Source organism: Lutjanus erythropterus, chromosome 10, assembly GCF_056507025.1.
Source record: "Lutjanus erythropterus isolate fLutEry1 chromosome 10, fLutEry1.hap2, whole genome shotgun sequence".
Classification (NCBI taxonomy): Eukaryota; Metazoa; Chordata; class Actinopteri; order Lutjaniformes; family Lutjanidae; genus Lutjanus; species Lutjanus erythropterus.
In genome coordinates this window covers 19,087,321-19,111,428 of record NC_139326.1, presented here as the reverse complement: position 1 = coordinate 19,111,428, position 24,108 = coordinate 19,087,321, and the positions used below count along the sequence as shown (strand labels likewise).

The 24,108-nt window shown below is 39.3% G+C and overlaps 3 protein-coding genes across 3 annotated transcripts in view; all 3 read right to left on the bottom strand.

The window, feature by feature from the left end:
• LOC146320300 (lymphocyte antigen 6G-like) overlaps positions 1-24,108 on the bottom strand; it is a 128,811-nt gene that overhangs the window by 80,256 nt on the left and 24,447 nt on the right. The gene's annotated exons all lie outside the window — the stretch shown is intronic.
• On the bottom strand, positions 6,431-10,473 carry dusp2 (dual specificity phosphatase 2). Its single transcript, XM_084728519.1, has 4 exons — positions 9,854-10,473; positions 8,999-9,120; positions 8,582-8,801; positions 6,431-7,457 (listed from the first exon to the last, which is right to left on the bottom strand). The coding sequence occupies exons 1-4, from the start codon at positions 10,239-10,241 to the stop codon at positions 7,240-7,242; spliced, it is 948 nt and encodes a 315-aa protein (XP_084584645.1). The 5' UTR covers positions 10,242-10,473; the 3' UTR covers positions 6,431-7,239.
• On the bottom strand, positions 15,225-22,422 carry izumo1 (izumo sperm-egg fusion 1). The gene is made up of 9 exons (XM_084729513.1): positions 22,149-22,422; positions 21,417-21,491; positions 21,133-21,216; positions 20,995-21,015; positions 20,776-20,865; positions 20,413-20,540; positions 20,062-20,212; positions 16,723-16,891; positions 15,225-16,307 (listed from the first exon to the last, which is right to left on the bottom strand). Exons 1-9 carry the CDS (start codon positions 22,348-22,350, stop codon positions 16,226-16,228), a joined length of 1,002 nt encoding a protein of 333 aa, XP_084585639.1. The 5' UTR covers positions 22,351-22,422; the 3' UTR covers positions 15,225-16,225.

The following is a 24,108-nucleotide window of genomic DNA, read 5'->3' as shown; positions in this document are numbered from 1 at the left end:
GTCCTTAAGTGCTGGACATGTGTGAAGTATTCATATATAGTAGCAACATTTCCCTCACATCTCCAGACAGAGTCTTCTGGCATCAGGTTCCATTTATATATCTAATACCATCTGTTATTATTCCAGTTGAATAAACCCATTGCTCATTACTTTGTACATTGCACCAGTGTTAAGCAAACATGATTTCCAGTCTGCAGGAGACATGTCCACAGCCAGGTCCCCTGTCCAGTGTTTCTTGATCTCATGCAAGTGGTCACATAATTGTTGGAGAAGTCTAATTTTATTCAAAACAAGTCCTGAGGTGTCTTGGTGCAGTAAGATTTAACAAAACTAAACAGAAGTAAAGAACTTACCTTTAAAGACCGTCTCCCAGATGAGTGGCAGATTACTGCAGGTCAGCACAATGCAGTGTTGTAGTGGGAGTCAGTGCACGCCATGGGTCAGATCCAAATCAATTACAGCTCACCCCTTTGGATGCTTTCAATTTAGGACTTTTTTGAGTTATTGGCTTGATTCTGCCTCCCATTTTCTGTGTGAGCGCTCATGTTCCTCTACCTTTGTGAGGACCAGTTTGAGTTTTAGAAAGTGAGAGCGAAGGACAGATTTAAGTAAGATTTTGGCCACCGAATGTTCAAGACTTGATTTTACGGTTGAAGTTGGAAGTAAGGTAAGATTAAAATCTATGTAAAGCAATAATAAATGAGCCTTCTGAGTTTGTCACACCATAGAGACGGGTGTTATTAACAATCCAGTCAATTTTGAATGATTAAAAAATAGCTAAGTATATAGAATAGAATAGTTTTCTCTGCTCTGAAATGCTGAGGACATGCTGATATGAAATAGTTGGGAAAACACAGGTGATACTAATTGAGGTCCTGTTGCATTTAGTGTAGCAGAACCTCTCCAGTGAGCCAACATGCACAAGTATTATTGATAACAACTGTTTACTATTCATGCTAAAATGGCTGCTGTGAAAAAGGTCTATAGCACAACGCGGAGACAGACAGAACCCTGATTAACAAAACGGTCCTTACTTGCAAAAAGGGTTAGGTACACAGTCAATCAGTAGATAAGGCAAAGGCGAGGTCACGCAAACAGGAAAGGGTCTAAAATAACAAGAAAACACTTAGACCCGAGGGGAAATGGCTGAAATGCTTGACACCGGGTACAAAGACAAGCTGGTTCTGAATGAGAGAAAACACACTAAATACACCAGAGAGGTGGAAGATAACGAGGCTCAGGTGAAACTAATCAGGCAGAGGAGCCGACAATCAAACAAGCAAGAAACACACAAATGCAGGATGTGAAGTCAAATGTAATGAGAGGAGTAAAACCACAGACATACAAACGTAGACGCTGCATTGACTCCTTCGGCCAGACGCTGCAATACGTCAGCAATGCCGCCATATTGGAAAGGGCAAGACTGACCGGTAAACAATTAGATATAAATGAAGGAGCTGCTAACTGATTTCAGTTAGTGATTTTTATTTTGAAAGGTTGATTATCTACGTCAAAAAAGAAAAAAAGTTTTACTCTAATTGGGTAATGAACCACTGAACATGAAACTTGGTTTAGAAATATAATGTTACAGTGCTTTTGATCCAGATAATCAGCAGCTCCCCTGTTTACTTGTATTTGTTTATGGGCCAGTCTTACCCAGTTTCAGTATGGCAGCGACATTGCCAAAGTCGTACGTATGAATGTATGTCTATGGCAAAGACCAGCTGGTACTAAATGAGGGAAAACACACACTAAATATCTGATCCATAATGCATAACCTAATAAGCAGAACGGACTGTGTCAAAAAGAAATCATGTCTACTTGCAGCAATCACAGATTGCATTTGAACATGAATTGCAAACATGTCAACCACACTGATGTGGTGATTTTCTCATCTCAGGTTGATAATTTGAATGTTTTTAGAGGCCTAACATGATAAAAGTACTCAATTGTTCACAACGAAAATGAAGAAAAAAGTCAGAAGAAATATGCTCCACAGAAAATGTTTTTTTTTTTTTTTAAATCTTATTTCTCATCTGTTCATATCCCTGCAACCTTCACTGGATTAGGGAATGCATTGTATTGACGGAGGGCCCTCAGAAGTGTGGTACAGCATTAAAAGTGTGTGAGTGTGCGTAACCTGCAAACAATTACAGGGAGCTCTCCCAGATGGTCATACAGTAATTTTGCTGTCTGCATTCCTAATGATGACAACTGCTGCTTGTGTATTTGTGCCTGCAGGCCAATGCGCGTGTCTGTGTGTGTTGTATCACCACAATGCAATTCTCAAGCTAACAATATCACACATATTATTGTTCATATTGTCTATTAGTTTTCTCCAAATGGGATTTCTTGTTTGTGTGACAAAGTCTTCAGCTGCTAATTGCAAAAACTGTAAATGACATCAAACAAAGGCGTGATCCACGTGCAAATTCTCAATCTCCTCTCTTTATATGTACAGTGCAGGCACACATACACACACATACACATACTCGCAAACACACCACTGGGAGGTATTTCCACAGCCTAATGTAGTATGATTGATCATGACAGTGGTTTAATGTGGACACGGGATGTGAGTAACGGTGTGAGTCTGTTTTCATTACAGAGCCCGACTGACTGAGAGGGAAGTGAATCCAACAAACGAGATGAGAGACGTTCGGAGTGAGAGGGAGAGGAAGGACGGTCTGCTTCCAGAGATAAATAAGTGATCAAGTGAAATGACACCACAAGTCATTTAAACGCGTTAATGGACAACCAGGTATAAGGAAACAGTACAGATAGGACGTGTGTGCGCGTGTGCGTGTTTTCTGTATTACCTTGGTAATAAATAATAAGTAATAAACAGTCTGCTGGCGTCATCTGCTGGATACTTCTGAATCATCTGGAGTTCTGGTAATATGAAAAACTGTCACTAGAGGGCGGTGTCTCACCACAAACTAATATTCAGTTTCACTAATATAGTTTTTTTCTTCCCCTTTTGAAACGACAAGGCATTCAGATCCTTTATGTCACTCTTTCCCAAACCCTTTCCTTTGCCCCTCTGCTATCATTGAATAACACCTGACTAACTGAGAAATTTTATGGATGTTTCATATTTTAATCAATGCAAAACAGTAATAGTACAGAACAACTGATAAGATGTATCCACAGAGTGAACACAATAACTGCAGGAAGGTTGTGTAATTTGGATGAATTTTGATCTGCATAAGTTAACCAGTTGGAAACCAGTGAATATACCACTACAACGATGAAAAAAACCCCCAAACTGCTCCATTACAGGTTAAAGTCTTGTATTCAACAACCTACCTAATGTAAAACTAAGTAAAGTATTATCAGCAAAATGTACTTAAATAAGTTCAAGTACTGATATATGACTTATATGGTATTACATTATCATATTGTCCATTCTAGTGCATAAATGTCTTGGTCAGGGTACAACAGTAAAAGACTTTGAAATATACATTTAGGTAATCAGATCCACTGGTTTAATTACATTTCTTTTAGTTAAGTTTTTTTCTTTCTTTTTTGTTTTTAATTTTTTTTCTCTAATCTTTGTTTTTGTGACATATTGGATAATTTTAACTCTTCGGGCCTGGTTGGACAAGGCATGAAACCATTTGAGAAGTTTCAAGGGGAAATGTCTCTGTGGTGGAACTGCTGGTAACGACATGTGACAGGTGAAACATGAAGAGGGCCAAAAAGACTGGAAACCACTGGTTTAATCATTACCAACGCATCATATTTTAGAAACTTATAATATGTTTATAAAATCTTAATCGGAAAAGTAACTGGTTACTAAATCTGTCACAGTAAAAAGTCTATAAAATAAAAAAGTACCATATCTATACAATACAATAAAGTAGCATTAAATTAATACACACAAGTAAAATTACAAGTACCTCAAAATTCTACTTGGGTACAGTCTACAGTAATTAAGTGCCCTAAAACTAACCTAATAGTTATTTATATTCTAACTGTCTTTCCTCCTGTTTCATTGTTATGATTTATGGAAAATTTAAAGGTAAATGAAGATCAACATTTTGCATATTTTGGCTCCTACCCAAACATTATTTCACTGAGCAAAAGATGTTGACCTTAATAAATGAAGGGCTACAACCTGCTACTCAAAGGTTAAGTTTGATGTAAATATCCAAGACAATTTGACAGATTGTATGCATATACCTGAAATGATGTAAACTGAACGTGACTGTGAACGTTTATATGAACACAAACCAGAACAAATATTTTTCTGAGTCTCAGTTGAAGTGAACTCTGAGTTAATTAAAACATGAAAACTCTAAGGTGCGTTTCTCTGCCCTCTGTCTGGAAAACTGAGGCTAATGGGAGGAAGAAGTTGAGCATAACAGCTACGCTTTCGTGCGTGTTGAGCAATGGATACTTGCAAATGAGAGGAAGTGGATTATTTTAGCTATGGCCGACACAAGTGTGTGGGTGGCAGAAATGTCATGGGGGGTGGGGGGGTGGGGGGGTTTGGGTGGGTGAGGCATTTTGCTTATAAGTAAGCAATTCAGTGACCAAAATACAGAGTGACAGGCTGTGGTTTGAGGGGAAATTCATGGAAAAAGAGACCTTTATCTGCATTTAAAAAAGGTAAATGAACTGTGTCTGATATTCCTGTGACCTGTGGTTCATCTGATAGTTGTTGACACATTTGAAAGCTGAAATCCTGCATCCATTTGTTCAAACAATACTGCCCTGCAGCAACATGCAGTATATTATGACAGTATATAACTGGTATATTTATGGTGTTAAAAGTCTATGTGAAAAGGTTCATTGGATTAAAGTTTCACAATTAAGACTCCTCCAAACTTCCCATTAACAAATGTTCTTTATGACTCTTTGCTGTCTTGCAACTTTCACCGTCAAAAAAATAAAATCACTGTGACAAATGTCCATTTTTGTTCTTGCAACTCGAGTAAATGGATGTGAAATTCATGTCAGTGCTTGATGAGGTCAAAAGGACTTCTAACTGTAAAACCCATTCTCTGAGGATAATCCTCCAAAATGCTCAGCAAGGCAAGGCAATGAGTTGTTTTAATACCTCCTGGTTTAGCAGGAGCGAATCAAGTGCAGCAAGGTCAGTGTGTGAAATTGTGCATTTGTACTGTGTTCTGTGAAAAGACTGCAACACTCTCAGGGTGATTATTGTCTGTCTGGAGAGCCAGTGCTGGACTAATGTTGGGGCATCTACTTCAAAACTCCAGTATAACAAACTACCAGCTACTTCAGAGTAAAATGTGGTTAAACCACATCTTGACTACCCTCAGATACATATATTTAGTTTATCAGGCTAAACCTCTTTTAAAAACTGGCTTAACTACATCCACACTATAACACACAAAACTACCACAATGTGAGTCAGGAACAACTGAACAAACAGGTGTGTTTGATTTAGGGAAAAGGCCACACCATATTATGTGGTAAAATGGTCATGAAAACACTATGAACATGTAGCTGCACACAGGAATTACAAGTTCCAAACAAGTTTTATTTGTTCAAGATAATTCAACAAAATTTTCAGTATTTATTTTTATAATCCATCAGAACTTTGAAATGTGTTTTTCTAACGTGTACTTTTGACTTGAAATGATGATTTGAATGAATGTACTGTACAGAGTTCAATCAACTCATTAAGTTACGTTTCTAAAGAAACAAGATCGACATGGCAGAATTCCCAGCATACATTGTGTGAGACTTAAAACTCTCCTGAGACCCCTCTTTTTTTTTTTTTTAGAAAACGAAAACATATGACGAAAACTTTCTGTATGTCCAATACCCTTTGAGATACATTGTTGGTTACTTTTTTTTCACTAAAATGAGAACATTGCAAACCATGATGAAGGTTAGTATTGAATTCAGTTACAACCAACACTAGTTCCACTGGGAGCAGCTGCAGCTGTTAAGTACTTTGTGTGAAATGAAGAACTGACTTTTAAAACTGAGAAAATGTGAAACAAAACCAAATTTTTTTGTGATGTTCATCAGTCTGAGTGAAGAGTTGTTGGTTCACCTTAATATTTCAAACTTATTGAACATCTTTTCTCAAGTTCGACTGACTTAATATCACATTTATTTGACTAGAAATGTTTGTTTGAAATCACTGCAGAATTACCTGAGCTTGTCTTTTCAAAGTTGGTAATCTTAGAATTGTAAGGCAGATTGAGTTTATTTTTTTACAGTGTGTATTAACTACCTAAACCACATGGCTTAAATGGTTAAGTATTGAAAACGCTACTGAGAACTGAGTGCAGTTTAACTGCCACCCAACTACTGCAATTTGTGTTTTACCAAGAAACTGAGCTGCATGTACTCAACTAAACCCAAACACAGCCTTTTATAATGGTAGAAGTGAAATGTGCTCCATGGAACAGAAATAAGGACATTGTATAGAGTAAACAGACTCGGCTTGTTCTCCAGCATGTTTATATTTTAATGGAAAAAAACAGCAGGAATCAGCCAAACTTTGTAAGTATAAAGTGCAGTAAGAGACAGTAATAATGTGAACACTGTCAGAACAAATACTGAAATAATAAATAAAAAATAAAAACTCTAGTTACATAATAAAAATAACTTTGTCCAGTTTGAGTGGAGTGTACAAAGGGTGACACGTCTCAGGATACAGAATGATCAGACTCATTATTAGACACCAACTGTGGTTAGTGCATTTTTATAAATTAGACAATAAAACTTGAGATTCATCCAGTATTGCCTTAAGTAGTTTGTAACACAGTGTTGTCTCATAAAAAGACATGTCTTCTCACAGTGTCTGTAACTGTGAAGGAATGCCTTTCAGAATGAAAATAAGACAGCCCTTGCCAAAGTTGAGGCACATTAATCAAACACAAACACACACAAAACCAGACAAGCACACACGATTCCCCTCACGTCAGGGAAATTACCTCATAGCTGCTCAAACTAGCTGGCTCAGAATTACAATTGTTCATGACGTGGTTTTAACAGTGGAGTTTCCAACTGCTGTTTGTTTTATCAGGATATGAATTTTCAGTTTCTCCTGAAAGCAGGACATCAGCCAGATATGTGATGCCAGCAGCACAAATAGCTTTTCTTTCAAAGTACAAAATATATAGTCAATAGTACAAAAGGTGCATTTGTACATTTGATTTAAGTCCTGTTAATGCTCCGAGTCCAACTTTGTGCCTACAAGAGGCGGGAGAATGAATTAAAAAAATGCAGTCATGTAAATGTCCTTCCTCTTCATCCCTGACAGAGAACATCAGTCTCAAACTGCAGCAGCTGTCCCATGAAGGCCAGGTTGGGGGAGATGACGTGACGCCGCTGCTTCACGAAGTCAAAGGCCTCATCCAGCTTGACGCGCCGTGTGTGCATGAGGTAGGCCAGACAGATGGTGGCGGAGCGGGAGATACCTGCCTGGCAATGCACCAGTACCCGACCACCACTCTGCTTCACTGAGTCTGTAGGCGGAACGGAAGAGACAAGATGGAAAGAGGAAGAGACATCAGCATATAACGCTCCATTTACCATCGTTTTCTTTGACAGAACAGAAACAACAACAAGCAGAAAAACATACAGAGATTTAGGCTGGGTTGGTTTAATTTTTATACCCTGATTAGAGCATGGCTTTACTTTGATTTATATTGCACCAAGCTTTTATACTTGCCTAAAATCAAGAAAGATTGAATGTAAACATCTTTAAATGTCAGTTTAGTTTTTACTTTAAACCTAAATTAAATTTAATGAATTGAACAACTCTCCTGAGAATTGTTTTAAGTTGTATTAACTTTTTAGCAAGCTAGCAAATAAAGTTACATTTTATTAATATTTTGTAGCAAACTAGCAAACAAAGTAACATTTCCTTAACTTTCAGTTAGCTTGCATACAATGTAATGTTTTGCTCAGGAACATGGGTCTGTTGGAAGTTAACATTTTCTGCTCTTTTCTGCTCTCTAATTTGTTTTTTGTTTTTGGTAGCATCTCAATATTGATTAAACTCTAATTTTGGTTTACGTCACTGAACTTGGATTTACTACATGGAGATTAGTTTTTAGTTGTGCAACAGTTTGGATTTTGTCATTTTAAACCCAGTTTTACTAAACTCAGATTAGAACTAGTCTTAATCTTTGTTGGTGTGACCCATTCTTAAACTGTGTGACTGAAGGACCAATCTGCCCATAAATGAAAATGCACTTATTATTCACCATCCTTAGTTCTTATGAATTGAACTCTGTCTTCTTCTGAGCTAAACTTTACAGTATAAATGACTTGATACAACCAAAGAATAAAATGTTATTTTTCTCCTCTGCAGCTTGTGTAGGATAATCCAGTTGTTTTGTAATCAGGCGATTACACTGTTGGTCCATATATCCAGGCTACAAAATGGATTATCGTGTAAAAGCTGCTTAGTGAAATTCTTCTGGATATTTTACTTTTCATCAAGAATGTAAAAAGATGGCTTTGATAACAAAGATGAGACTAATTCACTGTGTTTGGTGGGTCTACTAACTTCACTACATCACAGTGCAGCACATAATGACTGAATACAGGCCAGGAGTTGTGGCTGTACAGAGGAAAAACTCACCGATGAAGGCGATGGCTGTGGAGAAGCAGGCTCTGATGTCAGCGGCCAGGCTGTCCTCCACGGTGAGCCGCAGGTACTCAAACTCTCCCTCGTAGAAGTTGGGGCATGTGGAGGAAACGTTGAGCACAGCTGTGATGCCAGCTGCTGCGAGGGTCTCTCTGCGAGATGAGTGGATGGCACTGCCCAAAAACAGGAAGGGCAGCAGCTCCACTGGACCATCCTGCAATTTAAAAATAGACAATAATCACTATGCAGTTTGCTTTTATGCTTCATATGTTCCCATTACAGCATTTACTCCTTACTTATTTTTTTATTTTGATTTTATTTCATGTATTTATGACTGTATTTTTTGCTGGCACAATAATTGTGGGATTAATAAAGCTCTCTCTCATCTTATAAAAGTGAGTTTCATCTTACCTGATCATAAGCCGGTGTCGTCCGGCCAGTCACTGTTGGCTCTGGTTCCACTGTGAGAGGGTGATTGCTGGCAGAGTTGTAACAGAGCTCTGGATAGGCCTCTGAAAATCCCTCAAATCCACCTAAATGGAGGTCACATAGTATTAGCTAAGCTGGAAGCTTTCACCCAAGTCCTCCATAAAAATTTGTCATGCATGAGACAATAATGATGATGTGGTAAACATTAAAAGGAAGCCTGGTTATTCAGTTTTTGGATTACAAGTTCAACTGTTTATCCTTTAGGTTTGATAATAAAGAGTTTTACACTCAACAACAACTTTTATACTTAAAAATATATTATGCTCTTTAACAAGTGTTTTCGGTGAGAGGATTTCATAAAAGGTTCTGTTTTACAGCATAAGTCTATCTTACTCTCATATGTAACCACAAACTATTAGAAAAAACAAAACATTCAGCCACATTCAGAAACAAACTACATAAAAGAAACAAAAAAGAGAGAAAAGGTAGGGAAATGTTTAGCCTATTATTAACACTCTACACTCAAAACATGATAAAATAAAATAACTTGGCTCTGTGGTATTAAAGTATTGCATCCGTTTGGCACAATGACTGTAGTCTGCTTATTTTAAGTTTTAAAGAAAATGTCGATTTCATCATTACATAAATATCCTTTACAATTTCAAGAAAATCTCGTGGTTGTTAAGACCGTGTGCACAAACATTAGTACACATCAATAACTCACGTTTTTTTTTTCTTACAAAGTCAACAAAGTCAAAATCTAAAAAAAAATATTTATTCAGATGCCTGAAACAAATAAATTTTAGTGAGTAAAAATGGATGAAAAAGTCTTAGTACCTTGTAAAAAACAGATGTGCGTCTGGACTTCGTTCTGCAGGGCGGTGAGCAGCATTTGGACCACACTCTCTGCCTTCAGCTCGGCCACGGAGCGGCTGCTCTCATCCACCACCACCACCGGGGAGAACTCCCCGCGCCGCAGCCGGCCCAGGAGCGCCTTGTCCGGGATGAGCCACTCCAGAGCCACCACGGAGCTCTTGGACCTGCGGCGCAGCATCGAGTTCCAGTTGACGTTTCTGGACTCGTGAATGTGCGCGCAAGAAAAGTCGAGGAAGGGCCTGCAGTCCAGCACCACACAACCGGCAGAGGTGTACTGGTCCCGGGGGGTCCTGAGTATGTGAACCAGTTCGTTGCCAGTTATTTCCAAAGGCTCACTCCCTGAAGACATGGCTGAAAAGTTATTTAAAATAATTTAAAAGTAATAAATAATAAACTATTTGTTCTGAAGAACAAAAAAAATCAAACAATTAAAATAAATCCGGGTTTTAGTGTTTTTTCTGTTTGATTTTTTGTTAATAAAGTAGGTTAAAAGATAGTTTTAAAATCTACTGTAAATGTATCTAGAGAGTTCTTGAGTTGAATTGTCCGTCAGGTCTGTTAAAATCAGCTTTAGATTCAGAGTTTCATTTGTTCATTGATAACAGCTGTGGGAGGGGCGGGGTCAGTTGGCCCCGCCTCTGTGTTCCACTGAAGGAACAACGTCAGAGGCGGAACGACCATATTTAGCCCGCCCGACACTCCTCATATGGACACTGACGTCAAACCTGATTTTCCTACCGCGCACGTGGTGGTTTGGGGTTATCCCGTGTTTTTGTGTTGAATGACGTTATGCCGAGAGTTAAAACCAGCCCTCTCTCATCTGCCGTGAAACAGCAGCCTGCAGAGGAAACGGCGGGGGCCGAGTTTGGTTATTTGGGTTAGATTAAACCTGAGCGTCTACAGGCCACTGCTTCATTACTGCTTCTGTTTTTTTCTTGCCCCATGTAGATCACACGCAAAACCAACACTTCTCTACATGCTGATAAAATGCTGGAAGAAACTTGAGTGGCTTTATTTCTGCTCTGGAAAATCTACAGTATCTGTGGCTTTTTTCTCTGTCACATTATAACCTATTAGACTGAAAAAAACCCTAAAACATTTCTCTTGCAGACAGCAGTTGCACGGTGCACTGATTATATCAGATGCACAGATACAGCTACTGCCTCTGCTCATTCTCTGATGAACAAGCCCATGTCAGTTTTGGATTATGGTTTCATCACACACCCACACAATGTCACACATGTGTGACATTTAACTCACTAAACATATTCTCATAATTGATCATAATTGCTTTGCTGTTTATTGTTGTTAGATAATGTTTGGGCTAATCTAAGCAGAAAAGAAAACACATTTTATGGTGTTTAATAGATGTTGTTTGGGGTAAAAGCAACATACATTTTGTTAGCTAATGTAAATTAAAAAAAAAAAGTTATTCTACATAAATTGTTAGCTAGCTAGTTACATCTGAAAGCTAATGATAGCAAAAACACTAGCTAATTAGCTACCTTATCTATGTAAATCATTAGCAGGATGTAATCAAGTGTTTGCTAACATTAGCTACTTTAAAATTTGCCTGTATCACGTCTACAGGTCCCCCACCAAAACCTTTTAACCAACTTCAACATTTGTTTTTCTTTTCAACTTAGACAAGCCTAGCACATAGCATAAAGGAGGTTAAGGTTACAGTTGATACCAAGTTTGCTCAATTGTTACTGGTGCAGAAAGCACAAATGGGCGGGGCTTTTCAAACAGCCGAATAATGCTCGTGATAGTCTATATTTTTGTTACTGTCCACAAAATAAACAAATCTATACAAAAATAGACACAAATATATACTTGGCCTACATTTTTTCAAAAGGCCAAGTACTTCACTCAGCTCAGGATTTGATGTACTATTGTGTAGGTGGGATGGACTCAAAATAAACTACAGTGCCTTTGTTCATTACATTACAGTGTTCAGTGGTCATCCACACAATTTTTATTTGGACAAGAGGGAAAAGAGCTACACAGAATTGTTAATGAAATCAATTTGCTGTTAGTTTTGGTCTTTTGATGGGATTGTTAACCAGAAGAAAAATATGATTATCAGACAGATCACTTATTCATTCATGTTGAAGTGGTTACAGTCAAGATAGTTATTTCTAATGAACTTTGAAAGAATAGTTTGCACTGCACATACATCCTGTGATCATCATCATCATCACACACATAGTCCCGCATAGAGTTGTCATAACTCATAAACTGGACTGACTACCTGTGATTCAAAATGGTTTGTTAGAAATTTCCCTGAAAAAACCTGAGCATGATTAAGGATTCCAGAGCAGACTGATTTCCTGGATGTGACTCATAAATAATCAATCACTTGCTTTCATTTTCATTTGGTTCACATGTTTTATCTTCCCTAAATTTAGCGTGTCAGAGTGTCATGGTTGGCACAGAGTCGGCCGAGAACGCGTTCAGCCTGACACAAAGATGGGTGTGAATTTGTTGTTGTTGTTGATAATGATGACGACGTTTTACCGGAGATGGGACCAGCCCATTGCTTTGTCACAGGTAAGTCCCAAGTCTCTGCATTGAAGTCTTAAGTCAAGCCCCAAGTCAAGACAGTCAAGTCCCACGTCCATGTCTTTTTACATGAGTGATATTGATATTTGTGTTTTTTTCTGTCATTCTCTCACTGGTTTTAAAGTAGGCAGGGCTTGTTTGGGAAATGGTGATGTTGTGTATTTCCAGGATTTAGCAATATTTGAATCAAAATGATGTGATGACAGTTTGACTATCAGTCAAATGTGATAACATCTACATATTCCTGATGAAGCAGATTGGTTACAATAATGAGGACAAAGAATGTTCCCACTGAATTTTGAAAGAATGATTTGGATTACCTGAAGTGGGGTTGTATGAGGTACTTATTGTATTACCTGCAGTAGGTGGCAGTTGGCACGCCCCCAAGCAGCAAGAAAACCCGTGTTGAAACCTAAGCAATGTACTACTGTAGACGGGGTCAGAAACAAAATGTATTTTAGCCACCTAAATACATCCTTATCCCACTTTGCCTTGCCGTCAGATAGCCTCTTTTGATGGGAAACTGGCATTATATAAATCAAACATTGCACTCTCCACTGGCAAAATCAAAAATTTTATCTCACTGAACACAGAAGTTGCTGGTCTACAGCTGCCTTCATCTGTTAGTTTATTTGTGTTATTGTGTGACTTCTGTGTTTTAGAAGATTAGCTTGGATTTGCCAAAATCAGACAATAACACTAACAAACTAACTGAGCGAGGCAGCAGTGGACGAGCATGTCACATGTCCTGTGAGGTAAAATGACTGTTTGTCCTTATTGAGTATGGTTGAATGGGAGAGAGCGATATTTGGCTGTTTCATATCAGAAAAATCCTTCTGATGGCGAGGTTAAGCAGTGAAAATATTCTAAATATACTACACACTTAAACTGATGCAGATTTGTTTTAGATACACCTTTTTTAAGTGGCTGAAATACATTTTGCTGCTGATCCTGTCCACAGAAAAATCTGACTTGACTTTTTTGATTTGACGCTGACAATCAATAAGTATCTCATAAACCCCCCTTCGAATAACAATTTCCTTGACTTTGATTGTTGGCGATTAAGTTGCAAATATTTAATCATAGAGAAATACATCAGATTTGAACCAGGTTTTAGGGGCTTTAAGTACGTCTCAGCAGCAGTGTAGCAGTTTTCAGGACAAGTTGTCTCGTGAGTAATGTTGAGGTCAAACAGCAGTAAATCTTCTTGGGTAGGACAGTGTAGACGAGACATTCTTCCGCCCCTTCCACCTACTTTATGTGCAGTGTGGGATAGTTTTTATCATAAGGTGTAATCTGACGTCTTTGCCTTCGTTTCCTCATAACCCACATTCAAATCACTCTGCCTTCCCACACACGTCTCCCACTCAAACCTCTGACTCCACTTTCTTCATGTTCCCACTTCCCTTCTCCCCCTCCCTCATGGCTCGCTGCCCGCTGGTCCCTCAGCTGCACTCCCACTTTGTCATGCTCTCCCCCTGCTGAGGCTGCGATTTCAATCCACAGCAGTACACACACACACACGCACACAATGGTACACAGTTCATCACGGCTGTCAGTAGAGCCGCTGAGCATGCATTTACAGTAGCCTCAGCCTGCACTTAAGGTTTGAACACACACACATAAACCCACAGTGAAGGAGGAGGTTTGTGATGTGAGAGTTTCTGAGTGGTGGGTGTCTTAAAAGGGTGTTTTTTTTGTCAACATTCGTCCCCATCTCAGTAGCCCGACAGGAAACAGCGCAGCACATACATCCTGTCAACATCCATGCAGGCCTCAGTATCCACACATACACACACAAACACACCCTCATACTGTATCATTACTTGAGTTTTGTCAGAAATTTCCCTGAAAAAACCTGAGCAACGATTTAAGATTTCAGAGCTGACTGATTTTCCGGATGTGGTGACTCATAAATAATCGATCACTCGCTTTCATTTTCATTCGGCTCACACGTTTTGTTATCTTTCCTACATCAGCGTGTCAGAGCGTCATGGTTGGAACAGAGTCAGCCCAGAACACATCTGGCCTGACACAATGATGCTGCTGTTGATGACGATGACGTTTTATCGGAGATGGGACCAAGTTCTTGTTTTGCAAGTCACAAGTAAGTCCCATTTCTTTGCAATAAAGTTCAATCCCCATGTCAAAACAGTAAAGTCCCAAGTCCTACACTTGGAGTTTCGAGTCCTAAGCAAGTCACACTGCCCTCTTCACCATAAGTAATAACATTTTAACAACAGAATCTCAACTTTCTCTTCTTTGTGAAACTTTACATGTTGATAGAAGTTGCCACAGCATAGTTTTTGTATGCAAACAAAATCTTTGCTGTCATTTTATTTAAATGGAGATCAGTTATGTAACATCAGTTCTTCAAAATACTTTAGACCATTATAAATGCAATTAAAAACCTATTTCACATCCAGACTGGTAAAAAGAATTTGAATTAATCTCTTATGGAACTTCATAAAAGTAATGTTAACACCTTTATCCAATCAATTTTAAGATCTGTCAAAATCATTTTAAGATATTTTAAGGCCTAAAATGCAGCTTATTTGATTTGAGTCTTTTTAAAGATCTGCAGAAAGCCTGTAAATAACATACATTTTAATCTTTGGGGTTTGGGGATGGTATAAAGTGTTTTCAAGTCAAAATGCTGAAGTCCAAGTGAAGCTTTTTTTGATTTTGTAAAGTTAAGTATAAAGTCATCAGATTTGTGACTTGAGTCACATTCGAGTGACACATCTCGAGTCCAAACCTCACCGGAAGTAAGACTTTTACATCAACAGCGAGCTACGTGCCGACAATAGCACAGAGTTTGAATGATGAAAAAGGGCAACAGTGAGCAGAAATGACACGTGAGATGATGACAAGGAGGTGGAGGAGATCATGATGAAACTTGTGTGAACAGAGGTGACTATTTTTTGAATCAGAAGCAGCTTATGTCAGACTGTGGGCAGACAGACACAAAGATTTAGAAAGTCTGGTGATGGTTTTGCAAGAAAACGATGACTTCAGAATTACAAGAACACTGCTAGCAATTCAAAAGTTTGCCCTTACTCAGTCTCTCTGAATGAATGTATGGGTAAATAAACACTGAAAGAAACCCTGGCGAAAACATCTGCTGCTAGATTTTACCCCTCCACTTCTCTCCGCCTCCTCCCACAGGGGATTATCCAGGATTAATTGGATGGCTGGGCCTATTAATCTCTGAAAAACACTGTAATCTGGGAGATTTGCCTCATCCCCGATTCCTCTCATAAACGCCCACGTGACGACGCCATCACTTCATTGAGGGGGAACATGTCCCTGCTGGGGTCAGATCATTGATGTGCGCTGGTGGGCTGCTGCTTAATGTTACGGAAAGTTGAGTGGTTTCTGGGGGATTTCACTGTGTGTGTGTGTTGTACATTCTGGTTTTATTACACCACAAACTTTCTGTTTTATAAGGGACGTCTTAGTGTTAAATTCACCAGGATTCACATGGACAATTTGTGAGGATTTTTTTGTTTAAGATAACCAATGTATTGTAACAAAAGCAAAAACAATACGCATTAGTTTACAGTGCATTTCTATTCTAATGTGTCCAAAATCACCCTCAAAGAAAGTCTAATAAGAGTCTAATACTGTCTAAAAAAGAACATGTCATTTCTGGTTTCTGTCTAATTTGATACAAAGTACTGCTTGCTACATCTTAGTGTACTGTAAAATAAAGTGACCATTTATTTAAACCGCTCAAGTGTTTATTTACTGTAGACAGTTTGTTCATCACACCATGTTTTGCGCATTTTTTTCCACCCTCCTCCTTCTTCTTGGCTTCTCCGTGGCTCTTCTTTGAATTATCATCAGTCTATGAAGATAACAAACACAGTAATCCAAACACAAACATATAAGAGCAAAAAAACAGAAAAATCCCCCCATCATGTGTGTTAAAATAAAGTTAACACCTGTTGACTTTTGCGCTGAAGTAACTGACATCACTTCCTGGAAGAACTTTCAGAGAAAATAACTTACTGGCGTCATATGTTCAGTTGTAAACAATGATCCTATTTAGAAATCTATTGTAGCCTTATATGACAAAACCATAAGTCTCATAAATCTTGATTACATCCTCAAACTACATGACCACACAGCCACTTCCTTAATTTTGCATAATTTAGTTTGTCACGCTCTGCGACCATTTCGTCTCACCTCTTTCACATCCTGCCTGTTAACCCCCTTGCCCTTTCTTTTTGTCTCCCCTCCACCCGCTTGCCGTCTCTCACCCGAGCACAACTGTGAGTCCTACGCTCGCTGCCAGGCTCAGAGCAGTAACCATGGCGATGACTGGCACCAGCAGGCCTGCCGTGGGCTGAAAAGGTGAGTAGTTGTCTCCATGAGGCAGGGGAGGCAGAGTGATGACAGGTCGCTGAGTTTGGTCAGGCGAAGGGGAGACTGTGAAGGAGGAGGATGAAAATAACAGAGAGCTGTGTTAATAGAGGTGGAGAGTAATATTTGTGTAGATGAAAGTGTGGAGGAAGGACTGAACACCTATCAGTTTGTCCTCGATAACGATCTGAGCAGGGGTTTTCACATGGTTTTGACACCCACCTCCAAACAGACGTGGGACATGGGTCATGGACTCCATTTACAGGTTTTTATTAGGAATCCTCATACTGAAAGATTTATTTTGTTAATTTAGCAGTTTATTGTTGGAACTGTAGGCATTACTGGTAGAATGAAATCACTTTTTAGAAATAACTTTTATTCATCCTCTTAGTGGGATTATTTCCACAGGCAATTTTATTCACAGCATATATTTACAGCAGGGTTTCTGCAGGTTTCATCAAGATAAATTTAAGATTTTAAGACTTGAATTTAAGACCATTGTGAATGTAACTGAAAACCTATTTGACATTATGTCAAATGATAAAAAGAACCTGCACAGTTTGCATTAGTGTTTAATGGTTCAACGTTGGTTTTGTTTTGTAGTTGTTACAACATGATCAATACAATTTTTTTTTCCTAAAAACACATTTAAAAGTAAGACTGAAGTTAAATCCAACTTTATAAAAGCAATTTCTCTTCATAATTCAACTGTTAAGGCCCGTCAAAAATCATATTTAAGAAATTATGAGGCCTAAAATTCAGATTATAGGATTTTACACTGTAATAGACTGCAGATACACTGTACAGAATATAGATCATTTCAATACAGGTAAACCCAATGTGTTGTTAATCCAGACAACAATCAAGAACAAATATGGAAGTATAGAGTGCTACAGGGATGAGTCCTAAAACCATGCTTGCACTTCCGGTTCCACCACCTCAAAGTCACAGGGTTTTCTGAATGTGTTTTTGATTAGACGCCTAAAATAAGGTCTGTGGTTCATTCATCAGTAGACACCCCACTCGTGATTTCTGAAACTGTTACATGAACTACAAAAGGCAGCAGCGAACAAGTGACAACAGAAGTTGACGGGGACATTAATCATCATTATGTTGAACACTAGTCATTTAGCGATGGTGTCAGTGAAGTCATGCAACCACAGTGTTGTTTGTTTATAGCCTTAGCTTTTTTACTTCTGGTGACTGCATTTACACTTCCAAATCATGTAAGTGGTTTGTTTGTTCATTTGTGAAGATTATCTTGCTGTGCAAAAAGCGTCAGTATCATAAAGTTTTGTTTGCCGCAGAACCCGGGTGATGTTCCTTTCTGAGTTGGCCTGCAAAAATAGGTCATCCCTGCAGCACGCTATACAGTACATAGAATATAAGAAAGCCCACACAGCAATGTCACATGAGGGAAAAAAACGCCCCCCCACTTTCAAATTGACACACCCTGCATCCACCCCACAGTCACAAACCACAGTCACACACAGACACAGTAGCGAATTATAAGCTTTACAAAACTCAAATGTATTCAGTTTGCTTTTCAACATGAAGCGAATTCAGTTCTTTGCAAATTAACAGCTCTGTTTCCAATTTTGCTTGGAGTCTCCAGAACATCTTTATCCCCAGTGGCCTGAGAACTAAGATTTCGGAGCACTTGTACTAGAATACCTAAATCTGGGACATTTGTCTCATCTGGCAGTTCTACAGCAGTGAACAGTTTTACATCCGTTTTCTCTAATCTTACGTTGCTGTGTGGGCTTTCCAGTTGGCCACAGGAGTACTTTCGGTGAGAGACTCATTTCACCGAGATGCACCACAGAAAATCATTCCTGCCTGCGGCCATCAAACTATACAATTCCTCCCTCGGAGTGTCTGACACTCAGAGTCAATAGACTGGCACTTGGACTCATTTCACCCCTGTCAGCAACTATAACCTCATATTTATTCTTGATTTATACTTCAGCTGAGCACTGCTGACTGATTTTACAATAATTCTGTGCAATAATTCACCTGTGCAATACTGACTTGAGATTACAATAACTTGTGCAACTAGCGGAGTGCACTCAGATCCCTGACACACCTACTGCGATGCCACCTCAACTTTGTGAAATTCCAGTAACATTAACATGATCCCCACATTAGTTGTCTCTGACCGGAACAAGATTTCAAACTGAAGCAGTTGTTGATCACTTGCGACCCCTACCAGCCGAGTAAGAAGAGTAAATAGTGATAAAAAACAGAGCAGTCAAAAAACAGAATTACTGCCTCACTTTTGTGTGTCTCCACCAACCAGTCAAGTCACAGTTTATATTCATGTCTGTCCAGACTCCAGATATAACGTTTTGAAGACTTTGAAGGAATTTAATATGGAACTAACAACTATATTTACCTGTAACTTTGAAGGAATTTAATAAAAATGTATTAAGTGGTTTTTTTTTTGCAAAATGGAAGTTATCAATATACATTTATGTGAATAATTTCCAGTGAGAAACATGCTATCTTCATAAGAGTAATAAAAGATTTTCAAGATTTTGCCAGAATTCTGAATCACAGAGGTCCTTCAGCGTACAGGCATGAATGTGCAGGGAAAAAAATTAGGCTAATCGGCCCAGTAGTATCTGAGATTAGCTGTGGACAAGATGTAGGTCCAGTGATGACGCACACACACACTCACTCACTCATGCACACACACGCGCACAAATGTAAGCGATTATGTAATCCCATCGAGGTTTACACCTGGCAGGGATTATAACTTGACTGTTCAATACATACAGCACTGTTATTTAGACTGTCATATAATGTAGACATGATTTTAATAATAATTGTAATGTATTTAATTGTGTTATTTCATATTTCATTATTTCTATTTCTTTCTTGTATTTGTGTATATATAAATTGCTGTTTATATATACATTTAGTTCATATATTTTATATATTATATTTTATATTTCTCTATGCTTTTATATTTTTTATTCTTGAATGGGAGCATCTGTAATGTGACCGACCCCCCCCCCCCTGAGATCAATCAAGTTTTTCCTGATTCTGATATTTTCAAGTGTTTTATCCAGAGCCATTTCCTCAGGGTTGATTGGAGCGTTTGTTCTCTTATGTGGAAACTTTTCAAAAGTGCTAAATTAACTTGGATGTGATGTCGCCTTTTTCCCTTTCAGACTTGAATTATCTGACAATTTCCCTGTGATGAATCCTTTGATTTAAGAGCTGTACTCTACCAGTGAGTAGGAAAGTGACTTGATAGAAGACGGTTCCATTTCGGCCCTGCAAAAAGCAGCGATATGTTCCTTGTTCATCCACGCGCAGCTGATTTAAGACCACAGAGGAGTCATCTGTCACTACCAGGGCTCTGAAGTCACTCTCATTCAGCTGCACACAAATTAGGAAGTGATAGTTGTAAGTAAGTGGGTGTAAAAGCTGGCAGACAGCGAATATGCATATTCATGATGATACTGTACGGCTAAACATAATTCATGGGAATCAGGACGTTTCTACTCAAGTGGTTTCAAACTACTACTTATGCTTCTGTTTGTGTTATCGTTTCATAAAGAGGCAGTGATGTTAGAGACCTTTTTAGATCGTGGCACACCAGGGGCCCACGAGTAGTGGTACTCTGGTTTTCCCAACAGGAGATGATGCCATGGGCAGAAACAGTTCAACACTGCCTGGCCTCCCTCCTCAGCCTGCACTGCGTACTCTGGAGAAAGGGGAGGAGAGATGCTTCATTCATTCCCATCAGGATTACTTGAATAATCTTTTTCATTAGCCCTGCACATGGACAGACAGCGGCCGTTCCTCCTTTAGGAACACATTTACACACTCGTGACAGCATGTGTCCATGGTACACACCCAGTACATAGGTAGAACTAGTCCTCACCCACTTGCCATAAACACGCACACACATATACACAAAGGAAAACATAAAAATATACCACCGCAGTCCTGCTGGCCAGAGGAGGAGGGACAGATGTATATCTTGTAACGGCAAGAGAAGCAATCCATTACTCTCCGTTTCAAAAGCCCTGAAAATCACACCACACACACATGCATACACACACGTGTCTTTGTACTAAATATATAGTATGTACACATTGTGCTTCTGCAAGGATTTACACAGATACAGAGGGCAGGATCAAACAGAACAGACTTACCACACTTGTTCGGGCACAATCCTGAGGGAGAGACAAACAAATGATGTGAAACTAATGTATCTTGCACACAGCAATGACTTACACAAAGTGCCCTGCCTCATACTGTGCAGAACACTTACTGTTATTTATGCCAATTACCATCACGGATGAATGCGTCCAAGTGTTTCTCTAAGATCTTCCGGCCCTTCTCCATGATCTGAATGGCTTCAAATGTTACAGATCCTTTAAAAAAAAGAGCAGTCTTTAAATCTGATGGAAATTGAGTTTGTTATCAATATCATTTCATGCAACATCTGTAAATGCATTCAGGGATGCTACAATGGAACAATTCTAATGATCTAAGTGGTTTGCTACATTTATTTCCAACTATTGTGCATCTATTTGGAATGAACAGTCACAATAAATATCTTTTTGTTACTCACCAGTGCGTTTGGTTTTCAAGAAGCGATCAAATTCACTCTGGTACTCAGTTCTGGCTCTGTACAGAGTGGTGGGATCTGAGATATGCAAAGCACAAGTCATTTTTAACTGATTTTAATATTTACATTGATTGCATTTTTGTCGGCCAATTCAGATTTTTTAAAAGTCTGTCCTGCCAATTCCAACTTTTTCTAAGAAATGAGAATTGAGCTTGTGGCTGGCTCTAGAGTCTTGCTAACTTTAGCTTAAAGACAAGATAAAATAAGATATGAACAATGATTGAAAACACATATATAGATAATTTTCTTCAGTTTGGGCATGTTCAGCATGGTGATAGTGTCTGATTAAGTTTGTTGTTTTCCATGGTTGTTCCTCCACATTTTGACCGTGTGTGTGTGTGTGTGTGTGTGTGTGTGTGGCTGTGACTGGCGCCATACTGTCTGTGTCACTGCACACATGACATGAACATCATGCATGTACATTTGACGGGCTCAGAATCAGATGTCTGACACTGATCAGCCATTCAGCAGTCATGGACAGTCAAGCTGAAAACTGGATGGTTCCAGTTGACAGCTGATTGATAAATGCTTCTTAACAGTTTATCCAGAACTAAATGAGTTCCATAATAGCGAAAACTTCAATTGCCAGATCATAAAAAAACTAATGGTCTGCTAATATTTTTGTGCTACTATTGTATCCTCCGGACTCGTGCTAAACCAGGTCTTTTTTCTCACCAATGACTCCCTTTCGTTCCCTGCTGGTCTCTTTGTAAGTCTCATAGGCATGGTCACAAATCTTTTTCATTTCAATCTGGTCGTTGACAGTGGGTGCTGACAGGATAAAGTCCTCATGTTGGAGCCTGATCCTGCGGTCACACTGTAGACAGGTCTTGGCTGCAGGGACGCAACGCAGCAGGAACACCAACATCAGCAGCATCTCCCCACTGCACCCTCAACTTCCTGCACATCAGGATGAGTCACTATGGCTCGAGGGATTTTTCAGTCGACGCAGGTTCTAAAAAAGAGTACAGAACAACCATTTGTACCAGTACTACAGGAGCTCTTTCAGTAACTGGCTCTTTTTCTGTTACTACTGCTACCACGAGTACTAGTATTACTCCCATCACTTCTGTTTCTACTTAGGTCCATGTTAGGTCCACTTTCTTTGGATGACAAAATGATATTTGGTGACCAGACTGATGTATCATTACACCCCTAGTTGGCCTCATGTACAAGTATATTAAGACCAGTGTAACCCTCTTTTCTTGTTGTTCGTGTTCTCCAGTTCTTCCGGGCTGTGGGTAATAAGCGGGCTACAATGTGTCTTTGTTTCTCTCTCATTTAATATCCGCCAACACGGCACGACAGTATAGAACAACTCCAACTTAGGGGTACAGCAACACCTCTACACACTAGCACGAGGCACTCTCTCCGAGTGTGTCACCTATATCTGTCCGTACTAAGACAAGAGCAGGTAGGAACCAATTAACTTAACCAAGGGGATACGTCACTTAAAATAATGCACATGAACATACAAATAAAATAATATACAAAGTAATATAAATGACAATGAAATAATAATTTACAGTAACTCAATGACGCTGTAAAAAATATTACTACTTAAATATAAATAATATACGTACTGAACTGCTAGATAAGAAACATAAATTTACACAATAAATTAAGTAATAAAAATAACCCAAAATATAATGTGTACAGTATTTACAGTTACAGTCTTCCCTTGCTACAAGTAGAAATGTCCCCATTTCAATCAACGCATCAGAAATTTGGTATATAATATTGGAAATGTAACAAATCACAGTAGTAAATACGTGCAAACAATTCAGCAACTAGAACAACCATACTCTTACTCTTAATGAACTCAGAACTGAGCAACACATAAAACACTTTCTGCAAGAAAAATGTCAGTGCAGGCAGAAAAATCCTTCACGTAATATATACTCAAATAACAATCAGGTATATATATACACGTGGTATCATAAAATCATAGCACCCAAACAACCATAAACACAACATGTAAGGGCCTGAATCAGATTAACCAAACCACTTTAAGTGACAAAGTCCCTGTACTTGAGTGGTCGCCTAACCTGGCGTCCACAACGGGATGTGACGAGCAGGGGCTCCTGAAGTGGTGGGCAAAGTCCATCCGTTTCGCCAGGAGGGGAAGAGGGGGAATAGGGGGAATAGGGGGAGGGACTGGGGGGATGAGAAGAAGGTGGAGAACTGCTTTGAGGAGCAGCCCTGGCAGGGGCAGGCACATGTGGGGGAGTAGGAGGGCGAAAAGGCAAGGCCCCTGACAAGGCAGTGAGAGGGGGGGGGGCTGATGACAGTGATGTGCCCAAATCAGCTGGCACGGAGGGTGGCCGGCTGCTGACGGGGGCAGCTGGCAAGGTCCCTTTGTAGGCTTTCAGTCTGTTATGATGAACAATCCATGTCCGTGAGCGTGCATTCCTAGGATCCGTGATTTCATAGGTGACGCTAGGGTGTCCGTCTCTGCTCATCCTTTTCCGGACCACAAACGGGCCCTTCCATCTGGGAGCAAGTTTATTCATTTTTTGTGCTGGGTCATCCAGGAGAACAAGGTCACCTGGCTGGTGAGGGTGAAACACAACTTTCTTGTCATAATGAGTCTTTTGATGCTGTTTGGTTGCAGCAGAGGTTTGGGCTGCATCCC

Excerpts from the sequence above, each read along its gene's own strand:
- dusp2 (XM_084728519.1), bottom strand. The coding sequence starts at position 10,241 with ATGTCTTCAGGGAGTGAGCCTTTGGAAATAACTGGCAACGAACTGGTT. Across the intron at positions 9,121-9,853 it reads GCACATCTGTTTTTTACAAG|GTGGATTTGAGGGATTTTCA; the intron begins GTACTAAGACTT and ends ACCTCCATTTAG. Across the intron at positions 8,802-8,998 it reads CGACACCGGCTTATGATCAG|GATGGTCCAGTGGAGCTGCT; the intron begins GTAAGATGAAAC and ends TTTAAATTGCAG.
- izumo1 (XM_084729513.1), bottom strand. The coding sequence starts at position 22,350 with ATGCTGCTGATGTTGGTGTTCCTGCTGCGTTGCGTCCCTGCAGCCAAG. Across the intron at positions 21,217-21,416 it reads CTTGAAAACCAAACGCACTG|GATCTGTAACATTTGAAGCC; the intron begins GTGAGTAACAAA and ends TTTTTTTTAAAG. Across the intron at positions 20,541-20,775 it reads TGGCCAGCAGGACTGCGGTG|AGTACGCAGTGCAGGCTGAG; the intron begins GTATATTTTTAT and ends CCCTTTCTCCAG.